At 42.1% G+C, this 15,704-nt stretch overlaps 1 protein-coding gene across 4 annotated transcripts in view; it reads left to right on the forward strand.

Annotated features, from left to right (window-relative positions):
- DDR1 (discoidin domain receptor tyrosine kinase 1) overlaps positions 1-15,704 on the forward strand; it is a 104,245-nt gene that overhangs the window by 34,795 nt on the left and 53,746 nt on the right. Inside the window, exon 1 of one of the 4 annotated variants that reach the window (XM_056539107.1) lies at positions 8,040-8,133. The exons of 1 other annotated variant lie outside the window; for it this stretch is intronic. Coding sequence is in view for 2 of the 3 variants with exons in the window: in XM_056539105.1 (XP_056395080.1) it covers positions 8,238-8,383 (146 nt within the window). In the remaining variant the exon portion in view is untranslated. Of the gene's footprint in view, positions 1-8,039; positions 8,134-8,171; positions 8,384-15,704 lie in introns of those variants that run through there. 2 more of the 4 variants (XM_056539106.1, XM_056539105.1) reach the window with 2 other exon arrangements.

Genomic DNA, 15,704 nt, shown 5'->3' on the forward strand with positions numbered 1-15,704 from the left:
CTAAAGGGAAGCAGGGTGTTTGGTCCTTTGTAAGGCTAAGTTCACATGGCGGAATGTCTGCTCAAAAAAAGCTGGACAAATCAACTGAGGGCAGGAAGTTATACAGATTTGTAAATTATTTTTATTTAAAAATCTTAATCCTTCCAGTACTTATCAGCTGCTCTATGCTCCAGAAGAAGTTGTGTAGTTCCCCATAGCAAACCTCTCCTGCTTTGGATAGTTCCTAACACGGACAGAGGTGGCAACAGAGAGCACTGAGATTTCTTAACATTGCCAAGCACAGAACTAAGGGGATATTTGACTTCCATTTTGAAAGATGAAGCAGGAACTAACACTGTCCACTATTTTCTCCAAGATCCTAAAACTTAGAAGGGGTTCTCCTTCTCCGTGTTAAAGGGGCACTGTGGTCGTGACAGAAGAGAAATCCTAAAAGAAAAGAATTTCCTCTGTAGTATACAGCTGCTAAAAAGCCCCTCAAGCTTTTTGGTTAGGTTAAACTTATATCAACAAGTTGAACTGGAGAATTGCTACAGATGGGATCACTCTGGAGGATCCAACACATCCTTACATTACTCTGATAGCTCCATGCAATGCTTCAATTCACCTGTGGTGGCGCTTCATAAGAATTGCAGATTGCTTCTGTTTTCTTCAACAGGTTACACCAGTGTTTCCCAACCAGGGTGCCTTCAGCTGTTGCAAAACTACAACTCCCAGCATTCCCGGACAGAGTGAAAATCACCATAGAAAGCTCTGTACAGACACTCAACCAGCAAGTGGTCCTGGGAGATTTGCCCTCTGAAGTCAGAACTGCTGTGAATACAGGAACCTATATTCACAAAATGACCTATTGTTTAAAGGGGTACTCCGCTGCTCAACGTTTGGGACAAAATGTTCCGAATGCTTAGAGCCAGTACCGGGAGCTCGTGATGTCATAGCCCCGCCCCATCATGATGTCATGCCCCGCCCCCTCAATGCAAGTCTATGTTCCAAACCCCTCAATGCAAGACATTTTGTTCCAAACGCTGAGCAGCGGAGTACCCCTTTAAATCAAGCGTCTTTGTTAAACAATTTCCCATTTTGCTATCTACATTTTAAAATAATCTTGCAGTTTTCATTCTCACCACTAGGTCTCAATATAATCGGAGACTTCCGGTCTTGTCTGTGATGATAAGGAGAAGTAATCTGTACAGAATTACAGTGAGACGTGACACCAGTAGATAGAGAAGACAATAGATGAAGCTCATAGTTTAGCCTCCCCCTCCCCTTGCCTATGTCAATGGGGCTTGACTCAATCATGACTCTAAATGCTGTGTAAAACAGCTAAATGCTGCCTCCATAACAATGTACAGGGAATTAAACAGAAAAAAGAAAACAATTAGAAAAAAAAAATATCTAGGCACATTCCCTTTACATGCCCTGACTGTACACTACATTGTTTTAGATCAGATTCTTGTCCCCATGGCCTTCATTTGTTTGCTCCCCAGTTTACATTGCTTATCAGGGATTTCTAGCTTTATTTTGGGTTCTTATTGCCTTTCTGTATTGTTATGTCTGTTTGTTCATCACTGGGCTAAGCTAACACTGAGAATACTATTAGGACACCTGCAGAAACATCATATTCTACCCATTAATAATAATAATTTGTGGCTACAACTCAATGTTAAACTGGCCATACATTTTACATTACTTATCCTGTACTGATCCTGAGTTATATCCTGTATTATACTCCAGAGCTGCACTCACTATTCTGCTGGTGGGGTCACTGTGTACATACATTACATTACTTATCCTGTACTTTTCCTGTGTTATATCCTGTATTATACTCCAGAGCTGTACTCACTATTCTGCTGGTGAAGTCACTGTGTACATACATTACATTACTTATCCTGTACTGTTCCTGAGTTATATCCTGTATTATACTCCAGAGCTGCACTCACTATTCTGCTGGTGAGGTCACTGTGTACATACATTACATTACTTATCCTGTACTGATCCTGAGTTATATCCTGTATGATACTTCAGAGCTGTACTCACTATTCTGCTGGTGAGGTCACTGTGTACATACATTACATTACTTATCCTGTACTGATCCTGAGTTATATCCTGTATTATACTCCAGAGCTGTACTCACTATTCTGCTGGTGGGGTCACTGTGTACATACATTACATTACTTATCCTGTACTGATCCTGAGTTATATCCTGTATTATACTCCAGAGCTGCACTCACTATTCTGCTGGTGAGGTCACTGTGTACATACATTACATTACTTATCCTGTACTTTTCCTGTGTTATATCCTGTATTATACTCCAGAGCTGTACTCACTATTCTGCTGGTGAAGTCACTGTGTACATACATTACATTACTTATCCTGTACTGTTCCTGAGTTATATCCTGTATTATACTCCAGAGCTGCACTCACTATTCTGCTGGTGAGGTCACTGTGTACATACATTACATTACTTATCCTGTACTGATCCTGAGTTATATCCTGTATGATACTTCAGAGCTGTACTCACTATTCTGCTGGTGAGGTCACTGTGTACATACATTACATTACTTATCCTGTACTGATCCTGAGTTATATCCTGTATTATACTCCAGAGCTGTACTCACTATTCTGCTGGTGGGGTCACTGTGTACATACATTACATTACTTATCCTGTACTGATCCTGAGTTATATCCTGTATTATACTCCAGAGCTGTACTCCCTATTCTGCTGGTGGGGTCACTGTGTACATACATTACATTACTTATCCTGAGTTACATCCTGTATTATACCCCAGAGCTGTACTCACTATTCTGCTGGTGAGGTCACTGTGTACATACATTACATTACTTATCCTGTACTGATCCTGAGTTTATTATATCCTGTATAGGGAGAGCTGTACTCACTATTCTGCTGAAGAAGAACATTACTTATCATGTACTGATCCTGCATTACATCATGCTGTTATTTCTGCCATTTGGTCTTTTTAGAGAAATGTTTTGCATTTTGAACAATTTAATCCTTTTTTTTTATCCATTTTGCAACAGCAAATGCTACTATTTATGGAATTTGTGAGAAAGTCAACTTTTTAGGTGAAAACACTTAAAGAGTACCTTTCATCAAAAAAACTTTTGATATATTATAGACTAATGTATGCAGAATAACTTTCCAATTGCATGTTATTAAAAAATATGCTTCTTTCTATTTAATTTTCCACTTTGAAGAAATGACCACTAGGGGTCTCCCTACCAGTCCTGGCCGCAAGCCCTTTTAGTAGATTTCAGAGTCCTAAATCTCAGACTGCAGCCGGGACACAGACAAGCTCAGCACCGCTCCCTGTCTGTCAATCAGACAGGCAGGAGCCAGTACTGTGCTCATAGCACAGCAGGGCATACTCCTGACTCCGCCTTACTGCATGCCCTCATTCATTTTACTATCTGAGCTCCGATCTTGCTTCTCTCTGCACATGCAGTTGTAAACAGAGAGGAGAGGATTCAGAGCTGCAGGCTGTGCTGTGTTCACAGCCTTTATGCTGGCCACGCCCCCTTCCTCCCTCACACTAGGATGGCTGAATGAGCAGCCAAGAAGACAATAAATCAGGTAGAAAGCCTTTTTCAAGCTATAATATGCGGTGTCATGGGTGTCTTGTGAAGATTAACCCCTTTAGCATTTACTATAATCCCTAGTACATTCAGTCGACTTGACCTCGGTTGTGTCAGTAATATTACTCTTCTTTGTCAAGTGGGGTCTGGCAAGGGGATACATCTCAGTTCCCTCAGGGTACTTAGTCGAGAAGGTGCAAAGTTTAAGTTGACCTAAAACCCTGTGTATTTTGATACGTGTGAAGAACACTCTGTGAGTCATACAAAAATAGAGAACCCTGTGGGAATTTTTTTGATTTGGGGTGGTCTCCAAACTGTGGACCCCCGTGATCAGACATCTTATCCCCTATCCCTTGGATAGGGGGTAAAATGTTTTCCGGCAGAGGATCCCTTTAAGAAACACCCCGGTAGAGATACCTGAGGAGCCCAACACCATATATAAGATCCCTGAGGCGAGTCAATTCATGCCCAGCAGACTCTGAAGTAGTGTTTTACAAACAGTGTGTCTCCAGCTGTTGCAAAACTACAACTCCCAACATGCCCGGACAGCCAACGGCTGTCCGGGCATGCTGGGAGTTGTAGTTTTGCAACATCTGGAGGTCTACAGTCTGAAAACCACTGCCCTAACTCATGGGAAATAGGGCCTCTTGGGAGCCCCTAGGCTAGTGGTCTCCAAACTGTGGACCTCCAGATGTTGCAAAACATATCTTCCCTGGCATGCTGGGAGTTGTAGTTTTACTGGTCAAGGGGATGCATCTCAGTTCCCTCAGGTACTCAGGGTCTATGAGGTGACCAGTTTAAGTTGATCTTAAAGGGGTACTCCGGTGAAAACCTTTTTTCTTTTAAATCAACTGGTGGCAGAAAGTTAAACATATTTGTAAATTACTTCTATTAAAAAATCTTAATCCTTCCTGTACTTATTAGCTGCTGAATGCTACAGAGGCAATTCTTTTCTTTTTGGAATGCTCTCTGATGACATAACGAGCACAGTTCTCTCTGCTGACTTTATAATAATAATAATAATAATAATAATAACACTTTATTTATTGTTGTCCTTAGTGGGATTTGAACCCAAGTCCCCAGCACTGCAAGGCAGCAGTGCTAACCACTGAGCAACCTTGCTGCCCTTAGCATACATCTGCTATGCACGGTTGCTAAAATGGACAGAGAGGTCAGCAGAGAGCACTGTGCTCGTGATGTCATCAGTGTTCCAAAAAGAAAGGAATTTCCTCTGTAGCATTCAGCAGCTAATAAGTACTGGAAGGATTAAGATTTTTTAATAGAAGTAATTTACAAATATGTTATGAAAAAAGGTTTTCACCGGAGTACCCCTTTATACTTGGTGGGTTAATGCAAGGATTTTGTCCACCCTAAGCAAAAGCTAATTTTGCCACCCCCTTGACTCCACCCATCTGCCTGCCCTTTGACACGGACACGCCCCACCTTCACACTGTAACAAACCTCCTCCTCATGCTGCTGGCTGAGTGAGTGGTTGAGATGCTGGTTGTCTAAGGGTGCGTACACACGGCCGTCTGTCCCCGTTATTTTATCCCCGTTTCGGTTCCGTTCTTGCAGGCTGTAAATGGATTAAAAACTTTTTTTTTTTTTTTTTTTTTTAAATCTCATCTCAATGGGATTTTTTTTACAATCCGTTTACAGCCATTTGTACCCGTCTGCACTCATTTCCGTTTTTTTGACGACAGAACATTTTATTCCAAAAAAATTCATTAAAAATGGATTAAAAGTTTTATATAAGCAAATATGGTATCAATAAAAAGGACAGATCCCGGCGCAAAAAATGAGCCCTCATACCGCCGCTTATACGGAAAAATTAAAAAGTTGTAGGTCTTCAAAATAGGGGGTTTTAAACGTACTAATTTGGTTAAAAAGTTTGCGATTTTTTTTTAAGCGCAACAGTAATAGAAAAAGTATGTTATCATGGGTATCATTTTAATCATATTGACCCAAAGAATAAAGAACACACGTCATTTTTACCGTAAATTGTACGGCGTGAAAACGAAACCTTCCAAAATTAGCAAAATTGCGGTTTTCTTTTTAATTTCACCACACAAATAGTACTTTTTTGGGTTGCGCCATACATTTTCTGATATAATGAGTTATGTCATTACAACGGACAACTGGTCACGCAAAAAACAAGCCCTCATACTAGTCTGTGGATGAAAATATAAAAGAGTTATGATTTTTTGAAGGCGAGGAGGAAAAAATGAAAACTTAAAAATTGAGTCCTTAAGGGCTTAATGGCATCCGTTTGAATGCGTTTTTTCTATCCGTTTTTTGATCCGTTTTTACTTCTGAGCATGCTCAGAACAAAAAAAGATAATGTTTTTGTTTATTAACTGAAAAATAACGGATGCAAATGGATAACATTTATTTTTTTTGATCGGAGAAGAACGGGACGGGTCTAGACGGCTGTGTGAATGCAGCCTAACTTTCATGTGGCAGGCAGAGCGGTGCCCCCCCATAAATAGAGGGCGCTCTAGGTGGCTGTCTATTTTGCCTATAGGCAGAGCCGGCCCTGAGAACACACTGTAGGTTGTACTAAAACAGAGAACCCTGTGGGCATTAAAGGGGTACTCCGGTGAAAACCTTTTTTCTTTTAAATCAACTGGTGACAGAAAGTTAAACATATTTGTAAATTACTTCTATTAAAAATTTTTAATCCTTCCTGTAAATCCTTAATCTTAATCCTTCCACGCACTGTGCTCGTGATGTCATCAGTGTTCCAAAAAGAAAGAAATTTCCTCTGTAGCATTCAGCAGCTAATAAGTACTGAAAGGATAAAGATTTTTTAATAGAAGTAATTGACAAATATGTTTAACTTTCTGCCACCAGTTGATTTAAAAGAAAAAAGGTTTTCACCGGAGTACCCCTTTAACCATTCATGATCATGAATTCCGACATTTGTGTTGTATTCATTGTGGATCTCCAGATGTTGCAAAACTTGTCTGCCCGGGCATGCTGGGAGGTGTAGTTTTGCAACATCTGGAAGTCCACGGTTTGGAGACCACTGTACATCACCATATGCCATCTGGGACATAGCTCTGGAAAATGGCTAGTAAGGCTGCATTCACACCACGTTTTTGCAATATGCTTCCCGTATATGTTTTCTACGTGAAAACCGTACGGAACCGTATTGAAAACCGTATGCATTGACTCTCCATTGAAAACCGTATGCCAAATGATGCATCAGGTTGTGTCCGTTTTGCGTCTTGTATGGTTTTTTCCCGTACCCAAAACCGTAGCCTAACACATTTTTTGGTCCGGGTGAAAAACCGTATTAAACGTATCCGTTTTTATACCGTACAGAACGATATGTGCGTACGGTTCCAAACGGTTTGCACCATTCGGTTTTTGACTTTGCAGTTTTTTTTTTTTTGGAATTTCAATCGAACAAGTGAAACTTTATTCATAATGGAGTGAAAGGGAGTGAAAGTTAAAGGGGCACTCCGCTGGAAAACTTTTTTTTTTTTTTTTTTTTTTATCAACTGGTGCCAGAAAGTTAAACAGATTTGTAAATGACTTCTATTAAAAAATCTTAATCCTTCCAGTACTTATTAGCTGCAGAATACTACAGAGGAAATTCTTTTCTTTTTGGAACACAGAGCTCTCTGCTAACATCATGACCACAGTGCTCTCTGCTGACATCTCTGTCCATTTTAAGAACTGTCCAGAGTAGGAGAAGATCAAACATATGCTGCTCTGGACAGTTCCTAAAATGGACAGAGAAGTCAGCAGAGAGCACTGTGGTCATGATGTCAGCAGAGAGCACTGTGTTCCAAAAAGAAAATAATTTCCTATATAGTATTCAGCAGCTAATAAGTACTGGAAGGATTACGATTTTTTAATAGAAGTAATTTACAAATCTGTTTAACTTTCTGACACCAGTTGATAAAAAAAAAAAAAAAATAATTAAAAAAGTTTTTCACCGGAGTACCCCTTTAAAAATGTATACAGTTTTTTCTTTAAAAACAGATGCAACCAGACGTTTTTAAACATATACGGGTTCAAATTTGTACACACATTTTGATACAGTTTGGTCCGGTTTTGAGTAATCCGTCTTTCAACAAAAAACTGATACGGGAAGTGTGAATGCAGCCTAAGAAGTGTGCCAGGAGGCTGCCAACAAGCTATGCTGCCATCACAAGGGTCTGCCACTAAACATGACCTATAGGTCTCATGGGGGGAGGGGGGGGGGGGGGTTCCAGTGCCTGGAAATTCTAGACAAAGGTTTGAAAAAGGAAACGTCCTGAGGAAATAGCACTTAAATGTAAGGAAGTGTATCCAGGCTGTAAGTAGCGGTGGGAAGAGTGTGAGGTATGGAGATTAGAGCAGTGAGAGAATGAGTTAAGGAGAATGGAGGGGAGGGGGGGAGCGAAGACAAGTGAATGCTGTACTGGGAGGGGAGGAGGGAGCCTGGGAGGAGGAGGGAAGAGACACAGATAGTTTAGTTCCTGTCTGTCCCAAGGGAGAGAGCTCCGAGAACATGTCATACCCCTAAGTCTACCTGGACCAGAACACAAGTAAGTGGGCGAAGAGGGAAGGGTCAAGGTAAGGTGCAAGGGGGCAATGCCCAATGGGCGGCGGGAGGGTCAGGTGGAAGAGAAAGTGGGTACGGAATAAGACAATGAAGAAAGTGGGACAAAGTGGAGAACGAAGAGGGAAAGTGACAACCCAGCAGAGGGAGCATGGATCCGGCTCTGCCTGCAGGTCTCCAGCACAGGTGTGTACATACAAGGGAGGAGAAGCGGAAGACGCCTTCAAGACAGAGCGGTATGTACAGGGGGGGGGGGGGGGGGACGCTGCCTTAACGAACATGCCTGCACTTGTACAATTATATTAGTGGAAACTACAGTAATTGGTCACGGTTTAGGATTCATGGCGGTCAGTCGTGTTGCATTATGCTACCTATAGAAACGTCACAATCAACGATAGAAGAAGTCACTGCCTTAGGGTCTATTCACACGTACAGTATTCTGCGCAGATTTGATGCCCAGGACTTCAAGCTGTGTTCAGTTTACATTGAAATCTGGAGCAGAAATCCCTACGCATCAAATATGCACAGAATACTATGTGAATAGACCATTAATATGCCCGCACAAGGAATGATTCCAAATTTTTCCTGCGCTTGTTGTCGTTTCATAGGGAAAGAAAAAATTTTGGTGATTAGGATTAAAAAATGTAAATAATTTCAGGAGTAGATAAAAGAATATCTGTAGTTCTGGTAAACGGGACAGTGTGTGTGATGCATGTTTATATCTATCACTATGGTATTGGATGGTGTGCTGCCGGTAGAATTGGCAAAGTCCTTCCATTCCGATCCCAATAAATATTATGATCAGGAGATTAGGACACGTGTAATTAGTGTTGTCCATGTTGCTAGGTTACGAGTTCTCACCTGCAGAAAAAAAAAGGAACGATGATCCAGCACTTGAAAATGACAGCTTTATTGAAGATCACTTGACGCTGTTAAAACCGACCTTGCCATTAGACGCGTTTCGAGCGCATGCGCTCGAAACGCGTCTAATGGCAAGGTCGGTTTTAACAGCGTCAAGTGATCTTCAATAAAGCTGTCATTTTCAAGTGCTGGATCATCGTTCTTTTCTGCACATTGTGTGCCTTGCCGGGCAAAGGTCCGTGCACAACACCGGAGTGGTGAGCTGGATTTCTTGTCTACATTTTGTACGGGTTCTCACGTACATGTTGGAAGAGTGCCACTCAATGTATGCCACAGTGTGTCGGTACAGTCACATACATGTGCCACCGACTCTCATGTCACACAGTAATATACCACCCATAGAAACGTCACTATCAACGATAGAGGATGTCACTGCCGTAGCCTTCAAATGGCCACACAAGGAATGACTCTCTGGGACCAGTTTTGGCTGGCGTTGTTGTTGTTGAGTGTGTTGTTGTTTTATAGCGAAAGAACAAATTATGAGATGTTTCTGTGTTAGATCAGGGAGCTTAGGCTAGGTTCACATCACGATTTAAAGGGGTACTCCGGTGGAAAACTTTTTTTTTTTTTTTTTTTTTTTTTTTTTTTTATGAACTGGTGCCAGAAAGTTAAACAGATTTGTAAATTACTTCTATTAAAAAATCTTTACCCTTCCAGTACTTTTTAACAGCTGTATGCTACAGAGGAAATTCTTTTCTTTTTGAATATCTTTTTTGTCTTGTCCACAGTGCTCTCTGCTGACACCTCTGTCCGTGTCAGTAACTGTCCAGAGCAGAAGAAAATCCTCATAGCAAACCTATGCTGCTCTGGACAGTTCCTGATACACGGACAGAGGTGTCAGCAGAGAGCACTGTGGACAAGACAAAAAATTAATTCAAAAAGAACAAAATTTCATACAGCATACAGCTACTAAAAAGTACAGGAAGGGTAAAGATTTTTTAATAGAAGTCAGTTACAAATCTGTTTAACTTTCTGGCACCAGTTTAGTTATAAAGACCTAAAAAAAAAATAATAATTCCACCGGAGTACCCCTTTAACCATCCTATTTTCGGACCGTAAAATCGGACGAAATCAAATTGCAAAAAATCGTGTACAATCGTATGTAAAAATGTCGGTCCTATCCGATTTAAAATCGTATCCAGAAAATCGTACAGATGAAAAATTCCATCCGATTTTCAATAAAAATCTGATCCTGTTTTTAAAATGTCATATGTATTAGAGATTAGCGAACTTACAGTAAATTCGATTCGTCACGAGCTTCTCGGCTCGGCAGTTGATGACTTATCCTGCGTAAATTAGTTCAGCCTTCAGGTGCTCCGGTGGGCTGGAAAAGGTGGATACATTCCTAGGAAAGAGTCTCCTAGGACTGTATCCACCTTTTCCAGCCCACGGGAGCACCGGAAAGCTGAACTAATTTATGCAGGAAAAGACATCCACTGCCGAGCCGAGAAGTTTGTGACGAATCGAATTTACTGTAAGTTCACTCATCTCTAATATGTATGCCAATGGCAATAAAATGTTATATATTTGAAGTGTATGTGTTTTGAAGTCTACTGCGCATGCGTACAAAAAAATCGTGTGCGATGAATCTGATTGAGTCGCACAGTCACACTATTACATGCGATTTACATAGACATCAAAAAAATCAAACACGATTTCTATCCTAATTTTTAATCTGGACGATAAATCGTGGTCAACCACGATTTTACCTCCGATCTTAAATCGTGCAGAATCGGATGCGGATCAAAACTGATGCATTTGTTGTCTATCATTAATGAATGGAAGTCAATGGATACGACTTGGCGTGCTGATTTGTACGATTCCAAAGTTAAAAATCGTGAGAAGAAGTAGGATGGTAAAATCGTGATGTGAATGCTCCCTTACAGTTCAATAAGGAGGCGGCTGTAGGTCTTGGCAAGATGTTTACCATCTGCGCAGTATCTGTAACCCAAGGGGCGACCTCTGTAACGTCAGGAACAGGTTTGTAGGGTTCTGTCTACCTGAACCTGTTTTTTTGTTGGTTTTTCTTAATGAGCCAATTCCTAACGTACCGTCCTAGAATAACCTCTGTACATCCAAACCCTACAATAGCCCTGTGTATTATGATTAGAGATGAGCGAACTTACAGTAAATTCGATTCGTCACGAACTTCTCGGCTCGGCAGTTGATGACTTATCCTGCATAAATTAGTTCAGCTTTCAGGTGCTCCCGTGGGCTGGAAAAGGTGGATACAATCCTAGGAGACTCTTTCTTAGGACTGTATCCACCTTTTCCAGCCCACTGGAGCACCTGAAAGCTGAACTCATTTATGCAGGATAAGTCATCAACTGCCGAGCCGAGAAGTTCGTGACGAATCGAATTTACTGTAAGTTCGCTCATCTCTAATTATGATCACTGCATCACCCTGCTGCAGTGCTTTCCAAACGGTGTGCCTCCAGCTGTTGCAAAACTATAACTCCCAGCATGCCCCGGACAGCCTTCGGCTGTCCGGGCATGCTGGGAGTTGTAGTTTTGCAACAGCTGGAGAGACACTGTTTGTAAAACACTAGCTTACTGATTCCATTAATTTACTCACTGAGCCACTTCTTTGGGTATTAACTGGGTCACCCACTTCTATGTCACCTCCATGAGTAACATGACACTTGGACATCTTGCAGAAGAAATGAATTGTCCAGCAGAATAAGATTCCATAAAACTTTTTATTTAATCTGTTAAAAACACTTTATTCACACAGCACAGATGGATCTGACATGTTTCTGTCCTCAATGACCTTCATCATAGATCTTGGATCTGTGATTAAGGTCATTGACCACCAAAATATGTCAGATCCAAGTTTCTACTGGTGGCCCTGCTCCAGGTCGTCCATGCAGGATAGAGTGTACACCCTGACCGGGAGCAGGGCCTATGGTAAGAACCTAGATCTGACATGTTTCAGTCCTCAATAACTTTAATCATAGATCCATGATTAAGGTCTATGAATAAGGTGATTTAGGACCAAAACATGTCGGATCCGTTTGCATTGTGCCTTGTTGTACATTTTTAACAGCTGTATGATGGATCTGACATGTTTCTGTCCTCAATGACCTTCATCATAGATCTTGGATCTATGATTAAGGTCATTGACAACCAAAATATGTCAGATCCAAGTTTCTACCGGAGGCCCTGCTCCAGGTCGTCCATGCAGGATAGAGTGTACACCCTGACCAGGAGCAGGGCCTATGGTAAGAACCTAGATCTGACATGTTTCGGTTCTCAATAACCTTAGTCATAGATCCATGATTAAGGTCTATAAATAAGGTCATTTAGGACCAAAACATGTCAGATCCTTTTGCATTGTGCCTTGTTGTACATTTTGTTTGCACTTAAAGGGGTACTCCAGTGGAAAACTTTTTTTTTTTAATGAACTGGTGCCAGAAACTTCTATTTAAAAATCTTTATCCTTTCAGCACTTACTAGCAGCTGTATGTTACATAGGAAATTATTTTCTTAATTTATCTTTTGTCTTGTCCACAGTGCTCTCTGCTGACACCTCTGTCCGTATCAGGAACTGTCCAGAGCATCATCGGTTTGCTATGGGGATTTTCTCCTGCTCTGGACAGTTCCTGATACGGGCATCAGGTGTCAGCAGAGAGCACTGTGGACTAGACAAAAAAAGAAATTCAAAAAGAAAATAATTTCCTCTGTAACATACAGCTGCTAGTAAGTGCTGAAAGGATAAAGATTTTTAAATAGAAGTCAGTTACAAATCTGTCTTTCCATCTTGATCCAATAACTATAATAATCAGAATATTGGGGCAAGTATAATTAGTGTCCATGTTACGGGCTCTCACTGCCACTGATTATATGCCACCATGTGTTGGTACAATTACATACATCTGCCACCGACTCTCATGCCACACAGTAGATGAGTTTTGCATAGTTGTCTATGCTTTTACATATCGTCGAAAAAAGAGTTTACAGGCAAAATATATGACAAAAAGACCTACTAGAGAACTACAGTATACATGTCGTGCTCGAGACGAGAACTTTTCCTGTGAGAGGATATAGTGCGGCGTTATGAGTTGTATCCTATATGGCTTCATAAAAACCACATCACCCAGCATATCCTGACATTATACTGGGAGTTGTTGGTTTCGCAACAGCTGTACGGCCACAGGATGCCAGGACATGTGGAGAGATGGAGTTTCACAACAGCTGGGGGGCTATAGATTGCAGGCGATTGCTGTAAAGGCTTCTTCTATATCTGTTTTTAATTATTTTTTTATTGTACCTACTTCTCCATTCAGACATATTTTTAGAAAAATCCAAAAGGCTGTCCGGGCATTCTGGGAGTTGTAGTTTTGCAACAGCTGTAGACACACTGCTTGGAAAACACTGATGTAACATGACTGCCCTGATGGCTCCATTGTTTTGGATAAGATATTCCTTTCACTGAGATTTTACTAAAAAAAAAATATGTCTAAATGGTGAAGTAGTTACAATACAAAAAAAATTAAAATCTTAAAAACACAGATATAGAAGAAGCATGGTCGACAGACGGATCATACACTGGAGAATCAGCAAGGTACCGAGGGATAAGATAGAGGCAATGTCAGGAAAACAGGCACAGGTCAGGAACACGGATCATCAGGACAGAATTCAGACACCTTTGCTAGTAGTAAACTACACAATTGCTCGGGCACGAGAGGAGCAACCTTATATATGTGGTGTACAACACAAATAGAGAAACACAGCCGCACATCCACCATTTGTATTTTGATCTACTTGCTTCTCAGGATAACTTGAAAAACTTACAGGTTGTTATAATACATTTTGATCAAAAAGTACAAGCCCACTCGCCACGTCAAGGCCACCTAGTCAGAGTGGGTCCCTAACCTAACACTGGTGTAGTGGCGGACGGTGACCACTGCCTCCGAGACACCATGCCCACAGGGGGAATGACCCAGTGGCCAGGAAGCCCCACTGCTGCCCAACCAAGCCCCTGGCTTTGGGTCGCACCACCCAACAGACAAAGTACCACAGAAAGAATGGCCGCCACAGAGAACCACACCAGTGTGAATACCTACCATGTGCTCCCTGCCAGAGGGCTGGGAGAATGTTAGGAGTAAACCTTATATATGTGGTACCTAACAGAGATTGGTGGAGGAAACTTTAGAGAAACGCACACTGACCCACAGAGCTGGTGCAAGGATTTTTTACACCGTAGGCGAAAGTTAGTTTTACCACCCCCTTGACCCTCCAATTGGCTCTGCCCTTTGACACGCCCCACCTTACTACTGTGGTGACACACTGTAACAAACCTCCTCCTCATAGGGCGGATGGGTGGAGGCACTCTCACTATCAGGATGCTGGACGGGCCTGACTTGCCTGTCTGGCCTCGGAGGTGGCACTGCACTCCTCCTGCAGGCTGAAGAAAGCAGATTATTATGTTACCAGGGGAAATGTTGCAAACGGGGGTACTGGCTGGGCGGGTGCTTCGGATGATTACCTGGGGCTTTGGATGCTGGCTGGCTACCAACTTACATGCAAAGGGCAGAGTGGCACCCCCATCAAGAGGGCGCCCTAGGCGGCTGCCTATTTTGCCTATAGGCAGAACCAGCCCTGCTGACCTTTTAGGTTACAGCCAGTTCTTGTGTGCAGCCCCTAGAGGGCGGAGCAGGAACTACAGGCGTGGTAGAAGCAGCAGGAGTGAGTCCAGAAGAGAAAGCCCAGGGCCTACAGTGGAGACGTGGAGCAGAGAATGCGGCTTGGCACTGGTAGGTGCCAGGACACACGGTATGTCGGCCGTTGCCAACCACCTATAATGGAGCTCATGGAGTGAAACGCGTTAGATTTCAGCCGGCTATATCTCACCATCGCATTGGGTCTCCAGACTGAGACCCATTGTGATCTAACCTTTTGACATGTCTGGACAACATGTCAAAAGTTAATGTAAATGACATAAGTATATTTTGGGTGAAGTATCAGTATCTTGGTCTGTTTGGTTTTAGCACCACAAGTGTCTCCTTCTATATCATATTGCATCATTTAAAATGCAGCGTATGTACAAAGTTCCCTATCTTATATTCATCCTGATTTACATCTTGTATTAGTCCGGAGCGGCATCATTTTCTTTTGATCCTCTTCTACTGCCTTTTCATTCAGGGACATGTGGTCTTCACAGCAGGCTCTGTACAGTAATGTGTTGTAGCGCGCCCGTAACAGGTGCGACTGTTCCCAATAATAACCAGAAGATTTTACGCCTGCATTTCATCAATATGCATTATCAGATGTGTCTGTGTTAGATCAGGGAACTTACACTTCAATAAGGAGGCGGCTGTAGGTCTTGGCAAGATGTTTACCATCTGCGCAGTATCTGTAACCCAAGGGGCGACCTCCGTAACGTCAGGAACAGGTTTGTAGGGTTCTGTCTACCTGAACCTGTTTTTTGTTGGTTTTTCTTAATGAGCCAATTCCTAACGTACCGTCCTAAAATAACCTCTGTACAGCCAAACCCTACAATAGCCCTGTGTATTATGATCACTGCATCTGCCTGCTGCAGTGCTTTCCAAACGGTGTGCCTCCAGCTGTTGCAAAACTACAAATCCCAGCATGCCCGGACAGCCTTCGGCTGTCCGGGCACGCTGGGAGTTGTAG

This window comes from Hyla sarda, chromosome 9 (genome assembly GCF_029499605.1).
Source record: "Hyla sarda isolate aHylSar1 chromosome 9, aHylSar1.hap1, whole genome shotgun sequence".
In the NCBI taxonomy this organism is placed as follows: Eukaryota; Metazoa; Chordata; class Amphibia; order Anura; family Hylidae; genus Hyla; species Hyla sarda.